This window comes from Corvus kubaryi, unplaced genomic scaffold, assembly GCF_017639235.1.
Source record: "Corvus kubaryi isolate FWS band 111438036 unplaced genomic scaffold, C.kubaryi_AGA036_p1.0 138, whole genome shotgun sequence".
Taxonomy (NCBI): Eukaryota; Metazoa; Chordata; class Aves; order Passeriformes; family Corvidae; genus Corvus; species Corvus kubaryi.
Window position 1 is genome coordinate 1,917,033 of NW_024580672.1, and position 22,969 is coordinate 1,940,001.

The 22,969-nt window shown below is 36.6% G+C and overlaps 1 protein-coding gene across 2 annotated transcripts in view; it reads right to left on the reverse strand.

Annotated features, from left to right (window-relative positions):
- Positions 1 to 22,969, reverse strand: part of LRMDA (leucine rich melanocyte differentiation associated) — a 614,425-nt gene that overhangs the window by 76,898 nt on the left and 514,558 nt on the right. The window contains exon 6 of one of the 2 annotated variants that reach the window (XM_042018602.1): positions 20,610 to 20,694. The exons of the other annotated variant lie outside the window; for it this stretch is intronic. Coding sequence (XP_041874536.1) covers positions 20,610 to 20,694 — 85 coding nt within the window. The remainder of the gene's footprint in view (positions 1 to 20,609; positions 20,695 to 22,969) is intronic. 2 annotated transcript variants of the gene reach the window in all.

A 22,969-nucleotide genomic window follows, 5' to 3' on the forward strand; every position in this document is an offset into this window, starting at 1 on the left:
AATGGACAAATTGGTCTAGCAGGCCACATAAAGCTGGAGGCATCATTTGGGTACCCCTGCTGGAAACCATAAAAGTCTGTAAGCTTCATGAAATAAGCACTATTACATTCACAGTGGAATGTATCACAGTATTGTTACCCTAGATGTTGCTATATCAGGTCAAGCAGGGAAGGGTGTATTATTTCTTTGACAAGTTATATACAGATCAAGAACATAAACAACTAGTAATAAACATCAACCTTAACCACACTTTTCCCATTCATTTCTCCAAAGTATGAGTGCTGGAAGGAGCACAGCCTGCCCCTAGAGGTATCTCTGTTCTGCTGCCTGCAGATGTTGACACAAAGTTCCTCCTCACTTTCCAGTGGTGATGGTTGCAGTAGGTCTTGAAACTACAAACACCTCATCTGTCCATTCTTTCTTGGAAAAGTAAAAGTGCTAGTCATAGCTCCTGCTTAGCTGGGTGATAGAAGGTGATAATGCTTTCTGGAATGTCACACTTAATATCTACTTTGGGCGTGACAATCAGTAAATTCCAAGGAGATTAACATTGCAGAATGGACTAAAAGAAAACTTTGCTATGGCAAGATGGAAGCCCTAGCATAAAATTAATAAAACTGTATAGGACCATTTTTTTTTAAATTATCAATTTTTGCTCCAATCCATGCTTCCTATCAGCAAGCTTCTAGTAAGATTTCACACCGATGAAATTTCTACCAAATAATGTAGTGTTTTCTGAAAACTGCAAGGCAAGCAGGAAGCCTGGTAATGCAGCATGTAGATTCATCACGATACTTAGTACTAGTTATAACACTAAATACATATTCAATCACTATGCAAAAGCTTCCAGTCAGGAATAGAGAGATGTGGCAGAAACGGAAGGAAAAAGACTCTCTCTAATGAAAGATTGCTGACATTCTGCCACTAATTAGTAATGTGAAAACATTCCACAGGAATTCAGAGTAAAAATATAGAGCCCTTTTGTATTTTTTTAAATATACTGGATTAAAATTTAATGCCTAAAAGAAAAGTTCTTCCTGAACAGAAATCAGATCTCTCTAAATTTTAGTTTCTTCCTTGCAGATTAATAACTCAGTTTAGTATTTCCTGCACTTATTGATGGAAACTCATGTTAGAAATATTGGCAGCACAAAGCCAAGATTTCCTATAATGTCCCAAATTAGTTGGCTACCGCAGGTTTATGGATTATTAATGCATCTCCTGTTGGCATTCTGCCTTACACCATTTTTCATTGAAATATTAAACCAAATTCAATCTTTTCTAGATTTTTAGTAACATAAAGCTTGCAAACAGCATTAACCCCTGTTCCAAGAGTCTCTCATTCAATAAGTCTTCTAGGCATATGCTTAAAATCAGCCATATTCAGCAAAAGACAAAAGCACATAATGGAATCTAGGTGACAGTTCAGATGTTTTGCTGAATTAGGGTAAGTAATGTAATTGTTCCTATTAAATAAAAAACGCGTCACAATAAGAGGGATCAGCTTTTAAATAATGATGTTTACATTAGTAAACTGAATTCATATCTTTTCAATTGAAACAAATAATTTACATAATTAAGCATAAACATTCATAACTCTGTTTTTGTAATTACGAAATAAAGCTTTTCTTATCATTTAGACAAGCTGTAGGATTGACTATTAAGATACGAGGTGGAAACTTCACCTAATAGAATCTCACTGCTAAAATAATTTAAATTCACAATTTTTTTTTCTTAAGTGCTTCATGAAAAAGGACAACTACATACAACAAAAGTAGGCATCCATGTTTTGTTTAACCAGAGTGCCTGGTGAGATTAAATACGACAATAGAGTTAACACACAGCATATATGTACACCAACAGATTTTCGGCTCTCATTCCTCATGGAAAGCTCAGTATAGTACCAATAGTTATTCTTATGAAATAATTATTACTGTATTATTTAAAATTAAAAACTGAAATATGAATATAATTTATAAATGATAGCATTTTACCTCTTTCATATTCAAAAATCTGAAGATACTAGCAAACAGTTTAGAGAGGTTAAATTGTTATCCTAACAATCTCTCCCTGATGAAACAAAAAGGCAGCAACATTCCTTCCAGATGTGCAGTAAGAAGAGAGAGTCACTCTGTTCCCAGAGGATGCAAGAACTCAGAATTTCAAAGGCTGATGCCAGAAAGTCTTGCCAGATATACTTCACAAAAACTGTTTGATGAATTATTATGGTGAGCATCAACTTTTCAGATAAATGACTGAAAATAAACTAGTTTAAATCTCAGTGGAGAGTATAAATTTCCTTTTTGCTTTGGGAACTTGAAGTATGGAGAAAGCTGTTGACCATTCCACCTCTCACTGAACTAACAACATTTTGCTAAAAATGTGTTGCTTTCCAAATTTCCTTTACTTGTAGCTCAGTAAATTTAGTCAGAGAGGAAAGATATCCAAAAAAATTCTTACACAAAAGTATGACAACCAACTGATTTGCAAACTGCCTGAATCTGTTCAATCTGTAAGAGGGAAATCACTGATCTGCAATGTGAAACACATAACTAAGAATTTCTACAAAACTTTATGAAAAGAAAGGAAGCTGCAAAACTTGGTTCCAGTGTTGATTATCACATATAGACATTATAAAGAAATCTGATTACAGTACGGGCTGTGAATAAACACTGATACGTATAAATGTTATTTAAAAATCAGAGTAGCAGTACTTATCTGAAAAAAATCTTCTCAGATGAAACAGAAGCAATGAGTAAGAAGCTTTTAAATTCTCAACCATGAAAGCTCATCTTACACTTTCTCCTACATTTGCAGGTATAGGAAATGCTACCCTCCCCCCTAGCTCTAGAATCTCCATGCAATACTATGTCTGTAAAGGAAGAAAGATATGAAGTATTTTTCTTTTTGACTGATGAGGACAAACTAGGAGAGAACTTTCAAGATTGTTAGAAGAATTGGCCAGCAATCACACAGCTTCATTTTGCATGTCTACAGTGATCAAAAAGGATTTCTCAACGAACAGAACTGACATAATTACAGCTTCAGAACAGACTTCAGAATAGCATTATCAGCCATGAAAGAGCCAGAAGCAATAGGAAAAAAAGTATGATCAAGAATAATCTAAACATAAAGTACTTCTTCCAAATAGTGCAGACTTTTTATGTTTCTGCCTTCATCTTCCTTCTCTTGTCCCCTTCATGCTCCTAAATATTTCTGGGATTATTCGAATTGCCTAAACAAAATTCATGCATAAGAAACTCTTTTGCCTAAATACATGAGGGCTTATTACCACATTTCTTTACTGGCACAAAATCTGAGAAAAGCCTCAAGGTGCAAATGATCTGCAGTCTATTTAACATCATGGTTATTTATTTTTATGGGCACTCATTATTACTCTTTACCCTAAATTATAGGTACATTCCTGGCTCCATTTCCCACTATTCCATAATCTTTATAATAATATGGGTTTTCAGATTTCCAAATCCTCCTCAATACCTCATCAATCAAAAATGCATGCAACATCCACTATTTGTTATACTGGGCAGAGAGAGCAAACCATGGAACCGCAGCTTGGAGCCCAGATAAAGACTTTACTCATATCCCAGGACTGGGATTCATGCCACAGCTTTGGTAGCATTTACTAAGAAAACCTGTTTTGCAATATCTCAAACAGAGTCTTTGCATACAAACTGATATGCACTGAATTAGTGTTTAAATACCACAGTTCCTATTCTATTATGGATTATGTGCTGAACTAGTTCTGTCAAGTTTAGAACAGTATGCCATAATTTTGACTAAATCTAAGCCCATGCATCTTTTTCCATGGAAACAGTATTACAAGCATGCTCATTTCTCCTGTCACAGAAAATTTTCATGAATATTTTGATAAACAGCTGTTATGCTATAGTAGTTTACAGCCACAGTAGCATCAGTTTCAGCAAAGAAATGACAGCACCAGAAGTGATCACATAACACTTAATTTTGTGGACAACTCAGAAAACTGTAGTTTAGATAATTTCAATTTTTGGGCTTACGGGACAGGAAAAAAACTTGTGCCTTGATGAAAAAGCCCTTGGCTTATTAATGATGTGCCCATTAAAGCTGAGTTGGGCTGCTGTCACTGTCTTTACAACACCTTTAGAAAGGAGTGAGTTTGAACAGGCAAAATGATAAGGGATTGCTCCTTTCCTGAAACTGTGTTTTGTAATTGCTAAAAGGAAAAACTGTTACAAAAAAGTGACCAGTTAGTAAAAGTCAAGTCTTTTTACTGACACTGTACCGTATATGCAAATTAAAACCATTTATTAAAATGCAAATTTTACATCACCAAAACAGTCCCCCAACAATCCACTACAGATGAGATTCTCCTAGAAAGATCTGTAGGATTTAGAAGAAACTAACCTCTATAGACTACTTTGAAAATTGCAATTTATCTGCATTGAAGGCTCCTTGACGTGCTCAGGAAGTTAATGACATCCAGTACTCAGCACTGTTAATTCTCACCTGCCACTCTACATTCCCCCTCACCTGTTTCTTTTGTTTATTGTGTAGTTCGTGAGATTTATTCATCAAGATTTTTATTGAACTGTGTAGGCTTCAATGACCACACAGTGTTTCTGGCCAAGCTTAACTATGCTCTTTTTATGGGAAGACGTAAAAATTATACAAATATATTGATAGATTGCAAAACTAGAAGATAAGTGACAAGGGCAAGTCAGAATGATCCAGACAGGAGAACTAATCCCTGACACCATGGAAACAAACTTTGTGGATAGTGGTGATAAATTACATATCATTAAAATTATCTAGGAAGCATGTAGGCCTCTGACATGAGGACTTTTACTGCAAGGGGTGTTCTAGTTACTAAATAAGCAGTCGAAGAAATGAGATACTTAAAACCACACAGTGCCATGGACATTTTGGCTAAACCACTGTACACAGTGCTTTCTGCCTCACCTTCTCAGATATGAAGGTAAGGAAAACAATAATTTTTTTTCTACCTTTTTTTCACTGCCTATCTTGTCCACTAAGTAAGTAAATGCATTGGGTCATGAATTAACTTCTTGCTACACATACGCTTGACAAAGGGCCCATAAAAGACTTCAGCATTCTCAACTAAGATGACAATACCACTGTAAGAGAAAAATGCTCCCATTTATACATTCATAAGGAGAAATCATAACATCCTCAGGGACAGTAAAGGACACATAGACTACTATATCCTGAACTTTTCTACAGATCAGCATACATTTCATTAAAATTCTTCTTGTGTTTCAGTAAGAAACACTGACTTTTCAGTAGAAATGCCATTTACATCAACAGATTAAAAAAATAAATAAAATGAAACTCGGTAAGGCCTGAAATAATCCTGCTGTAAAAGCAGCATAAATTTGGTTTTTTTCTCACCTCTTAGAACCATCTTTCTGCTGTTAAACAGAGGGGAAAAAAGGGGTGAAGGGGGAGGACTCAAGATGACAAAAGAGAAGGCAAGTTTCTCATGAACTTCATTAAGTAACCCTTTGCCTATTATGTTCACCTGAGTCAAGGATGCCTACAGCTTGCTATTACCACAAACATTCAGATAGATTCTAAGCCACGGCGGGTTGAAGTCAAGAAAAGGAAACACATCCCATGAGCTGAATTACTAAATCTTTCTCTAAACAAATACAAACACTGGAGACGGCAGGTGTCAGACCCTCTGTTAATTGCGCCCCAAGGCCCTAAAGCTCCCTGCCTTATGACATTAGATCAAGCTCTCTTCCTTCCCTGCTTTCAAAATTCCCATTCTTTCAAGTTTATTCACTTGCTTAGCCAAGCTCCGCAGACTTGTGTGTCTCTAAGTACCCACAGATAATCTACATAAAAGATACTTCATAAATGCAGATTGCTTTGTTAATCAGAATCTCCTCACTCCCTCCGGTTTGTTACTCAAAGGAGCTCTTCAAGCCTTTTCTGGAGTTCTTAAATTTTGTTTGGTTTTTTGTTACATATTAAGCATCACAGCAACAACATATTAAAAAATTAAATTAAAAATCTTAATTCAACCGTGCAACAAATCAGTTAGAGGAGGTTTTATAATGGCTCAAAAGCACACACCAACTCATTAAGTGCAACCCTAGTATTTCCTGGGTTTTTCAAACAACCTGTGTGATTTGCCTTAAAATTCCTCTGGCTTTTCATACTCACATGTAATTTCTTTCATGCTGATAAGACAGAACAGTCAATTCTGCTTGTCGAAGCTTCTCACGGAGTATTAGAGTTACATGAGGGAAAAGGTAAAAGTACAAGTTGACTAATGAAATCTGTGAGAATGTGCTTTTTTTGTCTAAATATTGGAGTGATTGTCAAGGAGACAGAAGCTCTGACCGTAATTCACCGTCAAATTATGATTGTCATTGTTCACAGACTAAAAGAAATCTGACAGCCATCCTAAGATTTAAGATTCTTAAGTATCTTTTCAATGACATATTTCAGTGCATGTGATTACTGAAATTACAACATGATCTATTTCACACTGCCCCCCTTCCCCTTCTAATTTAAACGTGTTATCTATCAAGCTCTCATTAGAGAGGTTAAATCTTATCAAGCTATTCTTAAGCAACTCCAAGTCTATTTTCAAATCAAGAATCACAAAAATAGTAGTACTGATGATGATCAATCAAAACATTTAAACTACTTCAAAAGAGCAGCAGAAAGTTTGCATATGTCTTGGATAGAATTCACCCATATGCTTCTGTTCATTCAGTTGCCATGTAGAGCTTGGCAAATGAGATCAAAATACACAAAACCAGTATTTGTATAAAGGCACTGTAGTATCTATAACTTGGCACTACAGGTAAAGTTCATACTTATGAGGAAGTAATTTTCTAAGTCACTCTCCTGTTACTCTCAACAACCTTTCAAGCTGCTTGGGGCTATAGTTTAGGACATGGTACCAAACCGACATATTGTCTAACTGTGATGCTCAAAAAAAAAAAAATCTGTGCCCAGTTGAGGTGTTTTGCCTATAGGAAAGTGAATTTTAGATCCTTCCACACTGACCTAAATTTGCTCCCAAGATGCCTGAACTTAATAATAAGGAGTATGGCTGTAGTTCAGTGAGTAGGTGAAGGTGCTTTCCTCAGCTCAGAGACAATGGCTGACTAATACAGAGAGTATATTAAATGTGTGCATACACACAACCTCACATTCTCCAAGATTTTAAATTAATAATACAGAAACACTGCTTAGCAATTGATTCAGAATGAATTTATGAGAAGTATCAAAACAGCAATAACTCACCACATATGACATCATAACCTCTACATGGATATGTATCTTGTTTCCCTCTCCCTCAACATTTCATTACCCTGCAAGTGAAGACTTGGCTGAAAATCTGAAAAGCCTCATCATATATCCAGCCACATGTGCACGGCTAAAACACCTGCAGGCAGTTGTTTTAAAGCACAGAGATGTCTAGCATGTGTATGGATTTCCTCCCCATAATCTGTGCAGGTTTAACTACAGCCATGGGGAGAAACTACCTAGAGATTTCCCCCCTTGTACCAACATATTTGCTTCCAACACAGTATTTCTAACCTACAGATCAGAGAAACTCTTCTTTAGACTGATTGAAAAATCTTTTCTATTAAGCTTATGAGATTTGGGAATGGCTTTTCATATCACTCTTTGCTCTATCACCATACTTAAAAGATACTTCCAACGAAAGTAGGTTGAGCTTCACAGATCAGAACTTGCTCTTGCACCTTTATTTATTTAAAAGCATTTTCTGAAGAAGGTCCCATTAACATTCAGTGTTATCAGAATAATTCTGAAACAACTCATATTACATAAGCTACAATAGTTATATAGGTTTTAAAACTGGGTTCCCTACTGCCAAGACCTGATTTTAGGAATCAGATGCTCTTTGCCTTCCCAAATTCTCTAAATGGGATTGAAGCGATGTACAACTTTTTAACCTACCTTAGAAACTGCCATCTTCTAAAATTGCTGCAGAATAGCTCTACGTTTGGTCTCTCACATACATAAGAACAAATCCTGAACAGCCCACAGAACTTCAGAGCAGCAGTATCAATGCCTTCCCTTTCCTGCCTGTGCTAGTGAAAAACAGAATGACAGAGTAAGACTCAACTTTGTGGTGAAACACTGTAGCTCCTTTAGGTGGTATGTTTACCAAAAAAAAAAAAAAAATTATTTTAGACCCTAAATATTCATCTGTCAGGAAATTCCTCTCTCCATTCAGGATGGATGATTTGAGGTTACAAGGGCATTCCTGCTTCTGAAAGAAACATTCCTTTTCTTCCACACATCTTCCACTCTGTGCATTCCCAGGTACCATATAAACCGCAGCAAGCTGGCATCTATTCTCACTGACAAAGTCACTTCTAGAACTCTTTGAAATTTTCTTTTTACTCTATAAACCATACCACCATTTTGCATTTTTTCTTTATTTATTTGCTAAACTGCAGTCTGTGTTTTAGCTTCTTGTGGGAACAACTTCTGCCTGAATTCCTGAATTATGGTTCCTACATCTCCGAAATGAATGCCATCTCCAAATCTTGCAAACCATTTTAACTAGTTCATTTCATACAGAAATTTCATCTAAAGGGCTATCTTCCCTAAATTAGCAGGGAGCAGGAAAAAAAAACCCCAAACAAACTTTTATTAAGGGTTGTCAGAATAAAAGAATTAACAGACGTTAACAATATGTCAAACTCACTCTCCTTTGTGGCATCTCCTGATATTCTTCCTGATAATTCTTCTCATAATAGTCTCATGATGTTCTATTTTGCCTCATTCTCTTTTGAATAAAGCCATTATACTCTTTTTTAAACAAACAGATTTTTCAACACAAAAAAATTAATTTAGCTGACAGCTCCTCTTTCACTTTATTACTAAACTCACCTTGGGAAAGGAATTATGTTTTAACAGTGGAAGAAAAGTGAATAGGAGACAACAGCAAAGGGACTCCTTCAGCTATCCTCTACATTCTACTGCCATTGTTATCTAGCATCAGATTACAGGGCAGAGGTAAACTTTACATCCACAATTATCAGATGAGGGGATATCTACATATTTCCTTTTTACCTTACTGTAATTTCACCTGGTATTTCTTTTTCTTGACATATCACATACTTTACATCAGTGATGGCTGGCATTTGACAGCACCAAATTGCTTCTGAATGATGTAATAGCTTATATTTAATCTATTTATTCTAAGTTGCTCTCTTTTTTTCCTCTCATGAAATTTATCATTCAATACCTTTAAGACAGACACGACCTGCCAAATTAATTAATTATGTGGATTTGGGAGGGGCAGTAGGGTACATTTGGTTTGGTGAGTCTGGACGGGCTGTTTGCCAACCTCTTGGCTTTAAGACAGATTCCAGTTCTTCCACTGGGGCACAAGGGATTATTGCTGTTGAGCCCACTCCTTTTATTTCACAGAAACAAAATTTGCTGCTAATACTGGCTGCTCCCACTCACAGTTCAGCAAAAAAAACCATCCAGAAGTTGCCTCACTCCTGTGAGGAAAAGGTAGAGCTGGGGTAGATGTAGTTTTTCTGAGCACCACTGACTAAAGCTACTACAGTCACTGCTCCTGCAGTGGTCGGTGCACAGGAAGCCAAGTTACTGTGGGGAAATCCAGCACGTCGGTGTGGTAGCCCTGCAGTTTTGGTACACACATATTCTAACTCCTCTCAGGTAAGACATGAACACCAATTTAGTTCTCTACTAACTGTGAGAACCCATGTCTAGTAACAGAAATGGTTTTGAAAGAGGCAACTTGGGCCATGTGCTCTTTCCATGTCTCTCTACGTGGTCCAACATTGAGCAAAAGTAAAAAAAGCAATCAGACTACAGTCTTGTTTGGTCTTTAAGTAGACATCAGAAGGTTGCTTGTATCCCACTCTGTAAGCATTCCTGTGAAAGGACTCCTATTCACCAGCCTTACATTTTTGCAGCCTACTGTGCTAAATATCATCGTTGCAATTGGAGGCGTTCTAACAGAACTGCAACACAAATCTGTTTCACTTGAGAAGCAAAGCCTACAGTTCCTTAGGTTTTATAACACAGTGCTTAGTACAAATTTGCTGAATTTTTCCAATGCTTCACTATGTGATTTTAGGAGCCTATTTTCTCCAGTGGCACACAAGTACTAAAATTGCACTACATTGCATTTTGCTCTCAGTGGGTGGGAAAGTGCATACTCAAAGGGTTATTTTCCATTCTTTATTTCAGTTTTATGCAGCCACAGGTGGGGGGTCTTTCAGGTGGCTGCCTAGGTTTACTAAGCACTTCAGAGTCATAGACAAAAAGAGTCTTACAAAACATATCAGTGTTGTCCATCACACAGTAAAAGAAATTAATTTTGTGTAAATAGAAACAACTTTCAAAATATCTCAGACTGTAAAAGGTAACACAATGAATATCTACAAAAAAGGGATCATCCATCCTCTGTTTAGAAAGGGACATAAAACAATTGTGCTTGTTTATACTTATTATTTACCTCTCTGTCTCCTCCCTTTCTTCTCCCCAGGTGTGATCTCTCTGCTTAAGGGCATACAAAGTTAGCGAAGGATGTCATGGGGCTTCCTATCATTTACTTTTCTTACAATGAGGTTATTAACAGACCACAAAAATATCACAAAACAGGAAAAAAGGGAAGTCATCAACCTACTTATCATTTTCTTTCAGAGCTCTGCAAGGAACTTTGATCAGTAAATATATCATTAGTCCATGAATACAGATATTCATATCCAGTAAAAAGTTGACAGCTTTTTCTTCTTGCATAAGATCATGCAATGAAATCCTACTAAGTTACCCCTTTCTTTCCTGAAGTCAAATTTAAAAAAGGACCCTTCACCCACTTCTAGCAGAGCACACACTCTGAACAATGAAATACAAAATACATTACATCTTTTTGGTTGTTAATAGTTTGAAAGACATGTAGATGTTACAGCAAGATGTGCATGCTATAAAGAACAAACACACAAGGGGATAAAATAGTTTCACTGCTGTTATGCAGATGGCTGCCCTTCTGACTGTGCAGGAAATTTCTTCCCTCCCCCAGTCTTTAAAGCAGGCTTCTACATGTGTTGACTATGTGGGAATTAGTGTTTTTTTGGATGACACCCACATCCTCTTCATTCAGGTCAGTAACACCAACTACAGGGCAGTGGCCAAAGCCACAGGAGTATTCCATCCATCCTATCCTGCTAAATAGTCTAAATTCTCAGAGAAACACAGCTCAAAATGGAATGGCCAAATTATTTTAATCACGAGATAGATGAAGACTAGTGAACAATATTCAGATGCAGTACTACTTTCTGTGTGCATGTCATTTTCTCAAGAGAGGGCTCAGCTATTTAAAAACTGAGATGCACAAACTCAAAAATAAGATTCTATGTCTCATATGTTCAAAGGCCTATCTGTGCATCTGAAATAGACAGCAGCCCCATAGACAAATTAATTTTCATAAATAATGATCCTGATCTGTAAAATATTTTGTGACCATACAGCAATATCTCAGATGACATCAAGCAGTTTTATCTGCAAAAGCAAGAGTTTCTTGAAATTTTCCTCAAAATATACATTAAATGTAGCAATGAAAATTTACATTTTCATTACAGATTCTAATTTTAATGAGAAAACACCATCTTTCACATTTTCAACATTTGCTACACAGACCCTTAGCATGCAGCAGATATTTACTGCCTCTGGAATTAAAACATGCTCATGTGAAAAAATATTCAAATGGAACATGCACCATAAAGATTTTTTTCTTTTTTTTTTTTTTTTTTTTTTTCCTTTAACCAATAATATAAAGTTTTATCCTGTGTTCTACAGAACAGTACAAGCTGTATGGAATATATCAACACGTGTCTATATGTTATTAAAAACAGTAAATTCCCGTTTAAACAAGGGCTACAATCTGTACACTAAACACTCATTAATGGTTATGAATCAAAAAAAAAGCGGGGGGGACTTGCAGCAGGTGTGCATATCTATGAATTTCAATACATTGTAAAACTGTCTGTAGCCAACAGCTTCATCATTTGGCCTTTCTGAGCCTGGAGACAGGCAATTTTTCACGATTTTACTATTTCTGGCCAAACAAAAAGTTTTTAATTAAATATACCACATGATTCCAGATGTTTGTTTATTTGTTCCAATGAGGCCATAAAAATGCCTGAATGATAAAATTGAAGGACTCCTGCAAAAACAGGCTAGACTAGAGTGCTAACTAAACAGGGGGATCTCTCAGGAGACTGGATTTGCACAGCAGTGGTGTGCTTTGAACCCAATTTCTCTGGAAGAGCTGTAATATCAGCCATGGCTGATGACTGGCCTTTATTGTAAAAGATTATTAGGCCAAGTGGCAAATTTACTAGACTGTTTTTTTTTTTTTGATTAATTGCCAGTTGTAGAGACACTGCATCATTAGTTCTCCTGCATATCCAAAGAAGATTTTAGGTAGGCTCATGGGTTTGGATCCCAAGTTTCCACTTATAGAAGCCAGTGTTTTCTATATATTTCTGCCACTTCATAGTCATCCTGCTTGAGCATTCTTATGGTTTCTTCTTACCAGCCTGACAAAATGAGCTATGTTGTGAAATATCAGACACTCTCTAGTCTACCAAAAATATGAAGTTACGGTTTTTTTCCTCATTAATCATATTCCCTCTGATGTGACACTTGTATGGGTGACTAGGGCCTAGACTGCTAGTTTGGGCAAATATGGAAAAAGTTAAAATAAAAAACCTCAGAATGACAAAAATATGGAAAATGGTCAGGTCTTCAACAGTCAGATGGGGGAATGTGCACTGTGGAAAAATGAAAGTCTCTATAATATTTGGAAAAAAAATACTTACAATTATGAGAGGCTGCCTGAGTCTTAGACTACTAAATCCCATTAGATGCAGAATGGGAATTTTGTGCCCAACATCTGAGATATTTAATAATATTTTAATCTAGATTTGATTAACCACTTAATTACTCTCTTTTTGTCTTTTAAAATTTTCTTGCAGAGAAGCACACATATTTTATTCCCACAGAGACACAGCACACCAGGAAGTGATCCTCTTAGAACTTACTTCTGGTCAGCTCGATCACATCCCTTGGGTTCAGTTTCAAACCACAGAACACAGAGAAGGCTCACAAATTAAAATATGCTGTCATTTAAAACCAAATCTTAACTTTGCTGGCCATCAAGAAGGACTTCACGCAAAACTGCAAATCACTTTATATATCATCTCCACCTCATTTAGCTGAACCTACTTTCACATGACTAGTTGCTCCCATCACTGCAATATACAAAAAGATAACAATACATTTTTATGTTGAAGTTTTAATAATCTACAGTATCCTGATTCAAATCCAACATTCCTTGTATACACAGACAAAAAATTGTTGACCCTGTTAGTGACAAGAATATGAATCCAATGACCCAGAAAATTTATTTCTTGAACCATATTAGTCAAGGTCACACTCAAATGCAGCTACAATTTATTCCACATTTGGGAAAGTCATTGTGCTTTACAGAGAAAAATGCAGATGCTGGCAGAAATTATCACTATTGAGCAAGTGAGGTAAATAGGTCCACAAACAGCACAGCCATTGGTGGCAGTTCTATTCCAGTAAACAGATAAAATTCACCTGTTCTTTCGTGACTGCCCAGCAATAAACCACTTTGCAGCTGAGAGCCGAGTGGATCACGTGTGTGGGTATTGGACCTCTCAGTTCCTTTGAAAGGCAAAATTTTTGGTTGTGTATCAGTTCACACAACCGGAAGAGATGTCTAATGCATTTGCAGACTTGGCAAATACTAATAGAGGTGAGCTTCTGTTACCAGCTAGAAGCATTTCACTGGAGTACACTTCCCTAAGGAAGTATGCCTTCTAGCATTTCTCCCCACCGACTTTGTTCCCCTCATTCCTTCTACCTATTCTTCTCCCCACAAAGCAAACATATCAGAAATACTGAGAAACCAGTAAACTGGAATCCTCCTTGGAAGGGAAAAATCATGGTCAGAACTACGAAATCAGGTGCACCCCTGAATACATAGGCATGAGTGGGTAGCATTCACCTCATCTCCTGGTGTAAGGTTTGGCGAGTCTACGGGCATCAGTAGGAGCCATCCAGCACAGAAATGAGAGAAGCCTGCTCTGTCTTTCTTCCAGCTGCACCAGGAACATCTCGCATCAGAATTCTTTAAGTTTCTGACATTACCTTCTCACATATCTGGACTACAAAACCCCAATTTGCCGCTGATGGATTTTTTTTCTTTCTTTCATATCCCCTTAACTAAAGGGAACTAGGACTGCAAAACAAAATCTTTTCTTAAACAAGTCTTCTCTCACACTGATAACTCATGTTCACCATCACTTTGTTTTCCATGCTTCTCCCATGTGTCTTGAGCTTCCATTAACGTCTATTTTCCAAACTAAAAAACAAGGAACTAGTACCCAGTTTCTCACTTCATACAGGCAAGTCACATGGGGGTTTTTTTAAGCTTTTTTTTTTTTTTTTTCCCTTAACAGACCCCTTATTTTAGCATTCTCCCAGAGTGTCAAAAGAAGAGGATTTCCACCCACTCCCCTTGAGGCTAAGTCATGACCACATCACATCTCACTGTTGGGCACTTATACTTCCTGGCACTAATAGGAAATGTGACACCTTATTTTTGAGTGTTCCTTCCCTGGAAAATATGATCTTATCTGCCCCATGCTATTGAGAACTTTTTTGTTTGTTTATTTTAAGGTTATTCATCTCACGATGAAAAGATCCTGGCCTAACAAGTCTTCAATCTAGGACACACCATAACATAATGCAGGTTAAAAATGATGGTATTTTCAAAGGACACTTCATGTAAAACAACAAAGAAAATATCTCACTATCACAGCATCTTTGCCTGATACAGAACTTTCATATATTGCATCTGCTCACAATTTTCTTATTCATCCTATTCTTAGTTATTGGATAAGTTAAAGCAAATACATCTTATATACATATATGGACACACTTTGTTAAATGAATGATAAAGTACTAAGCATAGGTTTTTTGGGATTTGGGGTTTTTTTGACAGAATACAATGAGCTTATGCATATACACAGAAAAATCAATTGACAAGCATAAAGTGCAGTTCACACTAAGAAAACTAACTAATTATGATAAGTTGCTACATAAATTGCTTTGCAACTTCCTCAGCAATCAACTTCAAACTCTAAATAAGCCTCTGGCTTGAAAACACAATGAATACCTAACAACTGTGTCAATAACAACAGACAGGACCGCAATGATAATATAAACAGGATACTTATCTTTCTGGAAGTAAGTTTTTATGTAAACCAATTTCCTTTTCTTTTTATGTCTGTCATTTAAAGACAGCATGGCTTTTCACAATGCATGTGTAAAATAAGAACTTGGTGTATTAACATTTATTATTAAGAGGTGTGTTTCAATTTTGTCATTCTACTTCAAATATTTTGAAGTAGTATATAAAAACTTTAGACCAAATTCTGGAAGGATTGATAGACACTATTAGTTCCATATGAACCTAAGAATATTTATAATGTATGATCAGGCTGATCAAACTGAGGCAGAACGGGTAAATCCTTGGAGGATAATCACTTTAATTAAACACCTCCCTCTGGCTCTCCAAAATTGCTACTTTTTTCCTTCAATACCAAATTTTGAAAGTAGTAGGTGTCCTTTGACATCTATTGGATTGTGAATTCCAGCCTAACTGGATGGCTAAACCCTTGTGCATTCTGTAGTCCACTTTTATCTCCATCTAGAATTTAGCTAAACTCCTACAAAGCTACTAGCTGGTTTTCTGTGTCCCACACCCTAACAGTCAATCAGAAGGACTTTTGTATGAACATCCCAGTCATCAGTGAAAATTTACTACACCGGATACTCTGAGTACAACAGCACAGCATAACGATCACAGAAGGAAACAAGGCGAGTTCACAACAGATTATATGCCTACATACTTATGTTTGCTTAGGAATGTGGAAGTTTGGAAAGATATTCATTCCCAAAGAAACCTTCAGCACAACTCTGTTAGACAAAGAGAAACTGAAGAGCAGAAGGAACCTCTCGTTTCCCTTGTTCAAAAAGGCTCTATAAAATTACCTTTAGAAGGTTAATAAGAAGCTTCAAAATACTCTGTTCTTGGATTTCTGGGCATGGGATCTGAATGCAGTTTGTGACTCTCAAAATCAGATTATAAAATAAGAAAACATGTCTGTCTGTTGATTCAAACATATTGGTAGAATAAATACCAATTTTTCATTTGGGCACTCATCATTCAAATATAAAACAAAACAATGTAATGCCTGCACATACCAGAACACTTGGATAAGCAACTGTATGGACACCAAAACAGGACAGTGGATTTTTCAGAAAGTTTCTACAAATCATAATAGATTAGAATTATTAAACCTCTGCCTAAATCCAAGCTAAGGATCTAAAAACTACATAAATACAGGTTTAGTTTTTAATGGAAACTCCTTCTTCTTCCTTTTACCAGTAAGCTATGGGGTAGACTTACCACTGGTTTTTCCCAGAAATAAGAGCACAAGAAAAGGAGGAGTCAGCTGTAAAATGCTACTGGAAACCAAACGGCTTTGGCAAATTAGTATGTTTTCAAGTAAATCAGGTAATAGACAATGCTATAAAATAACTGTTTATACAAAGGGCATCCAGCACACGCTTTTGTATGGGAAAACCAGATTTTCATGATAGTCATGATTTAGTGATATTGCTTCTGAAGAGATAGAATGATAAATTACTATTTTCCCCACCAACTGGAAAGCACTGCTCTTTTTAGATGACAATTTGAGTTTGAATGCTTACACATAAAGGGACTTCCTTAGCAAGCATGCCACCATAAAAAACCAAATATACAACCTGAGTGGGTGAAGGATGAGGGGCCTTTTTCCACACATCAGACAAATTACCCTTACAAATGCATTACTATGACTTTAAAATTTCTTTTTCATCAATGTCAACTATGTTAAGAATTGAAGTTTCTATTTTAAGATATGTACCCAGTTAATAAATTATCAGTAAAAGCAGAAGGGTACATGGGCCATACATACAAGCCACTAAAAAAAAAAAAATTACTTAAGCCCCAAAATTTTTGGGCCAATTTCTTCTAAAAGCCACTACATTTCATCACTTCTGTGTATTGGGAGCATGGCCATTTCTATTAAAAAACAACAACAAGTAACTGTTCTCTTTGATTCTTTCAGGTAGATCTGAACAAGCAGACAGGAATGTGGGGCCTATACGTTTTATTTCACCAGAAAATTTGAAAGCTAGAACAATACAAGCAACGTATAGAATATAGAAACAAAAGAAGCACTTTGTATGAGAGCAGGCTGTGTCTTCAAACTGACTTGTTTTAACTAGGCAAGAGAACTGCACAAACTTCACACAAGTAAATCCATATAAAGTAAAATACATAATCCTACTTTAACAAAGACCAAGGGAAGACCCTTAGAAGTTTGAGATCACTGTTGGAATCAAAACAAAAATATACGCAGCTATAGAATTATCACTTTGGAAGCCTTGTCTGACAGCACAGCAATCAGATCACATAAAGAATCAAGTCACACTACTGTCAGATGCCCAAAATTTAAATCAAAAGCCTGTAGATTTTTCACTGAAAAATATGAACAGTGGGACAGAGGGACGGTTCAGCTCAGAAGAGTGGGTCTAAGCAACACTGTAATATAAGGGAAAACAACTTTCCCAAGATGGGGAGAAATTTTCTAAAGCTTAAAAATGTGTCTCCAATATTTATTTCTCTCTTCATGTACTTATATACTCAAGCATCATGACACTTAATATAATAGTTACAGTGATCATTCCACATCGTTCCATGCTAACATCACACTGTTATATGCCGTTTCTATGGGCTTTGAAAGAGAGAGTGAGATTTTAACCATTCCTGAAATCGTCTGTACAAAATATGGAGTCAGCCTAAAGGATCAGATCCTGACTGGAAATTATATACTGCATGCATGAGCACAAAAGCTATAAGAGACATGGTGCAACCCATGCATATTATATGGTTTTGTTCTCCCTGTAAAAAATCATAGTTAAATAGAGTGAGAAATGTCCAAGTGAAACTGTACCAATCAAATACATCCAGCTTGCTCCTGCTCCCCCACCCAGTCCCCCAAAAATCAATTTACAGCTGTACCAAACTATTTGCCAGACTTCAGGATTCTGGTAAACAAGTTCCTCCAGGGACAAATAACACTCACAAACTTACAGCATACTTCATTCCAGTACGCACTGAAAACTGCCAGTATTTACATATGCAACAGCTGATTCAGTCCTACTTTACAACACTGAAAGCATTCCATGAAGAAAAAAATTGAAGATATTCAGAACCTAAAATAGCATGCTTAAGTATTTCACTCTTTCCTTGGAGATTTTTCTATTGACTGCAATTAATCTTTTATGGGCCTCTGAACTTCAAAATTTTTCTTTGTATAGAAGAAGTTGATTGAGTTAATGGGCCTTGCCAGCAGGTTATTCTAAGTTTGGAATTGGTTCTTCCAACACTTGGAATTTTGGAAAATTTCCTTAATTATTTCCTTGTGAATATGTGTGTGTGTATATATATATATACACACACACACACATATATAAACTTATCAGATCATGCTAACAGTGTCTCTTTAAGGACCAATTTTGCCCTTTCTTTGGATGACACTCTTCTCCATTCACTTTATTCATAACTGTGCTCAATAACAAGGAAATTTTCAGCATATTTAGCATGCAGAGCAGAGTATTTCTGGGAAGATTAAAGACAGTGAACTGCTAAGGGTAGAAAGTTGGTGATTTGTGGAATATAATTTTCCCCTTTCATAGCAAGGGGGCAGGCATTCTGAAACCCTGGTGAGGACAGTGGTACTTAGAGCCTGGCAAATTCCTGCTCTGAACAAACACCCACTGGACGTGTCTGCAACACCAACTGCAGCCACACAACTCTGTGTTGCAAGAGGAGTCAATCAATAATGCAGGCACACAGCTTTTGATACTCAAGACTACCAGCATTTCTTTTGCCAAGTCAGGTAACAAAATCAGCCATGAAACCATACTTCCAATACACTATCACCTAAATAAAAAATCTGAATATACTTGGCTTAACTGTTAAGGGTACTTTTAAAGTATTTTTAGAGAACTCAGGGATTTGCAACATTCTGTCATTCTATTTATTGTGTTAGTAGACCCTAGCCACTTAATCCAACACCAGAAATCCAACCTCAAAGCCAACATGCTTATCTGAAAATCAAAGCTACTTATCTTGGGAATGGGGGGAGGAGGGAGGGTGGGAAGGAAGGGCACTGGGCTGCAGGGGTTTTGGGGTGGGGGGGGGAGGGGTGAATTTTTTTTTTAATCTCTGAAGTCTGGGTGTGTGCTCAAATTCATGATTTTGGTTGGTCCTTTCTCTTTAAAAAGTATCAGTTTCTACATGAGCTCAGTGTCAGAATACAATGCACCCAGAGCACTTCCAGGACATCTGATTTCCAGTGCACCACAGCAATTTACACCAAGGCCAGGGTGTAGCTTCATATTCATCCTCAGCTCTAGCACAACAACAGTGATAGAGGCTGCAACAAATTAAATTCTAATCAGCTGCTTTTCTAATCCTTCACACCTGAATCACAGATCCTTCTTCAGGGGCATTACCTGCCTGATTCTTTCAGGAGGTTTCAAGCAATAAGGAATTCTACTAAAGCTGCTTCCATCCTCTGTAGTGCTGCAGAATTTGACACACACTAAAATTAAGCTACTGTCAATTCATAAATATAAGGCTGACGTTGATCCTGGTATCCTAAACAAAACCTGCCTCTACACAAATGGTTTACATGATCAGTGTAGAATCAATGGGTAATATGGGAAATAAATAAGATAATTGTTGCTCTGGTTTTAAGCTGAAAAGTGCGGAAAGCGTTGCAAATTTCTCCTTTAAAAAAAAAAAAAAAAGTGAAAAAGCTTAGAATATACCCTTCCTGACTGCTTCAGTTTTTCACCTGTTCCCTGAACTTTTTGTTTCATAGGTATGCAGAAGGAATTTGTGAATTTGCCCAAGGTGCTTTTTAAGTTCTAAGGACTGATGAAAAGGGAAATAGAAACCGAGAAGATCCCTTTTTATTGCAATGAAAATGTGTTAACATTTCAAAATTATAGTCCTAAATTTCTAAACTGCCAAAAAGCTCCCACTTTAAAAATATTAGAAAGTTTACAAATTCTCTCAAAATTACCAATGCTGCATGTAATCATCTACTTAGCAATGTTTAAGTACTCTAATCTCTTTACATTTTTCTCTCTCTCACACACACAAAAATCACTGAATGTTATTATCCATAGATTTATTTGCTTTCCCGGTAGACTACCTGTAAATCCTATTTAATATGAGGTAAAATCTGTAGTCTTGACAGGTATGGTTTTCTCATATAGTGCTTGAAAGACACGGTGTTCTCTGTAAAGTGAAAGGCAGCAGTAACTGATACAGGGAAGGCCTTAGAGCAAAGCTTAACACCTTGCAGTAGTTCATACCAATAAAATTTAGCTCATACCTCTGTGATTGGTGAGGTCTCTGGATCCAGAAGGCAGAGGTGTATAGTGCATCTCTGGAGAGGCAGGGGCAGCAGCACTAGAGGCCTGTGTGACAAAACAAATGCTATCAGTGCTCTGAGTGGAGGTCAGTGATTAGGCAAAGCGGAGGCACCTGCAGGATGAGTGCTGTGATGTGGTTACAGGTGCACGGAGTCACCAGCCACGAAGGATTAATTTGTTTTTGTTAAGGCTGCTTGCAATTCCTCAAGGTTGCTGTACTCACAGGAGTTTACACAATGACATTATGTATCATCACTAAACTAATATTTTCATACAGCTAACAGCTTAAAAAAAGTTACCATCTTTGTTAAAAATCTTTAGGCAATGTTAAAAATTTTCCTCTTGGTGAAACAGATTAATATTTACCCAAAGGAAGTTGTGGGTGAGTCCACATGTAAGAAAGGAGATATGAAATAGAAAGTTGGGCTAAGATACTATACTTTTCAAATCTAAAGAAAAAAATCCCAACTGATTTTCCCATTCCGCTGCCCTGTGAGCTAAATGAAGGGATCTATTACACATTACAGTGACTATAATGCAAAAAAGTGTACAAGTATATAGAATTGTTTACAATAAACACTTAAAACCAATACCAGAAGTCTAATAAAAGAAATAAGTACCCAAGAGGACTTGCACAGAGCCTTTAAAAGCAAAATGTTAAGGAGAAGAGAAGAAACACAATTTTTTCTCCATAAGTCTCAAGATCCTAGGATTCCAATTTTAAAAGATTAGACTGAAGAGCTATAGTTTACAATAAACTAACCTTAATTCCATTGGATGTTTCAACTGAAGGAAAGATACATCAAAGAAATATAAAGCTAAGAAAAGCCACATTTACCATCTTGCTTTTTAGTTATGGAACAGCAGTGTTGCATTGCTAGGAGAAGATGTGAAAATAAAAGATTGTATTGGTGAACATGAATTATTGTCAGTTTTTAAAATTAAGTTTAACTTAGGCTGGTGACATGGTAGTGATATGTCCAGTTTCAGATATGAAGTTTGCTCTGGAGTATTTACAAGGTACCCATTTCAACAGACATAAAAAGATTATGTGTTTAAATAGAAGACACAAAGGAGAGCATTCACTGGAAGTTACACAATAATTTCTAATAGAAAATAAGGCAAATAAAGAGAAAAAACCAAAAGCTAAACTATTTCTTGAATCTCAGGATAATTCACTAAAGGGAGTCTTGAGAAAATAATTGCTATCTTTTGTGCACTTTGTTCTCTAACGATATATTGACTTCTAAGCTGCAAAAGTCAATCAAAGGAATTCACCTCAATCTTGCTTACTTTATAACTGAACATATCCTCAAAATTTATGAATCCCTGGCTCTCCAATGTCTGGTTAATATAAAAGCATAAAATAGAGCCACAATGTTTTGGGGAAGAAAAGCATAAATACAGATTCAAATCTTAATTGCCAGACCAAACCTGAGAACAACAATCAGAAATCCATAGCAATGAAAGTTAATCAGGGTAATAGTTTGTTAAAGGCTGTAACTTAGAAATCTTCCTTGTTGTAGCTTTGGACTCCTAAATGATAGTACATAAAATGTTAAGAGGTGACTGAGTAGATTAGCATACTGAGCTTTTGCTTTTGGAGACCAGCCATCAATTTCTATGTCAGACCATAGTTATAATCCCATTTTTGTCCCTAGGAAAAATCAGGTCACAACATGAAGATGCATCATGCATCAAAACAAACATCTTAAGAGATCTTAACAGAGACAATTTTGCCTAAACAGCAAGGATGCTACTTACTGGATATGAATAAAAATACAGAATAGCCTGCCTCTGCTGACTCACCAGTGATAATAAACCCTTTCCAGGGAACCTCCTGTTCAGAGACATATTGCTACAGACATAACTCTCACCATCAGCCAGAATGAATAATACCCTGATTTTGGTGAACTGCAAACCTGCAGCTCAATCTACTCTGGACTATGAATTATTGGAAATCTCTCTGATGACCAATACGAGCCAAGGGCACATAACATGTCAGAGGGAGAGATAGAAACCCCTTACACCCAGCTATGGGATATTTGAAACTAATTCCAAGAACAGGCATATGTTCACAACTATATGTTTTCTTTGGGTCGAGTAGTTCTGGGTAAGAAAAGAAGAAAAACGTCACTATTTAACGTCAGACTTCACCCCTGTAAATCACTCAAAAAAACTGGAAGAATAAGCGGTCTCATACTGTACACTCTAGATGTTATCTGCCTATTCAAGTGTACTTATTTGGGACTCTGATAATAGTGAAGGTTTCTCTTTGGTACTTTTAATCTCAATTTAGACTGTTGACAGCTTGATGATA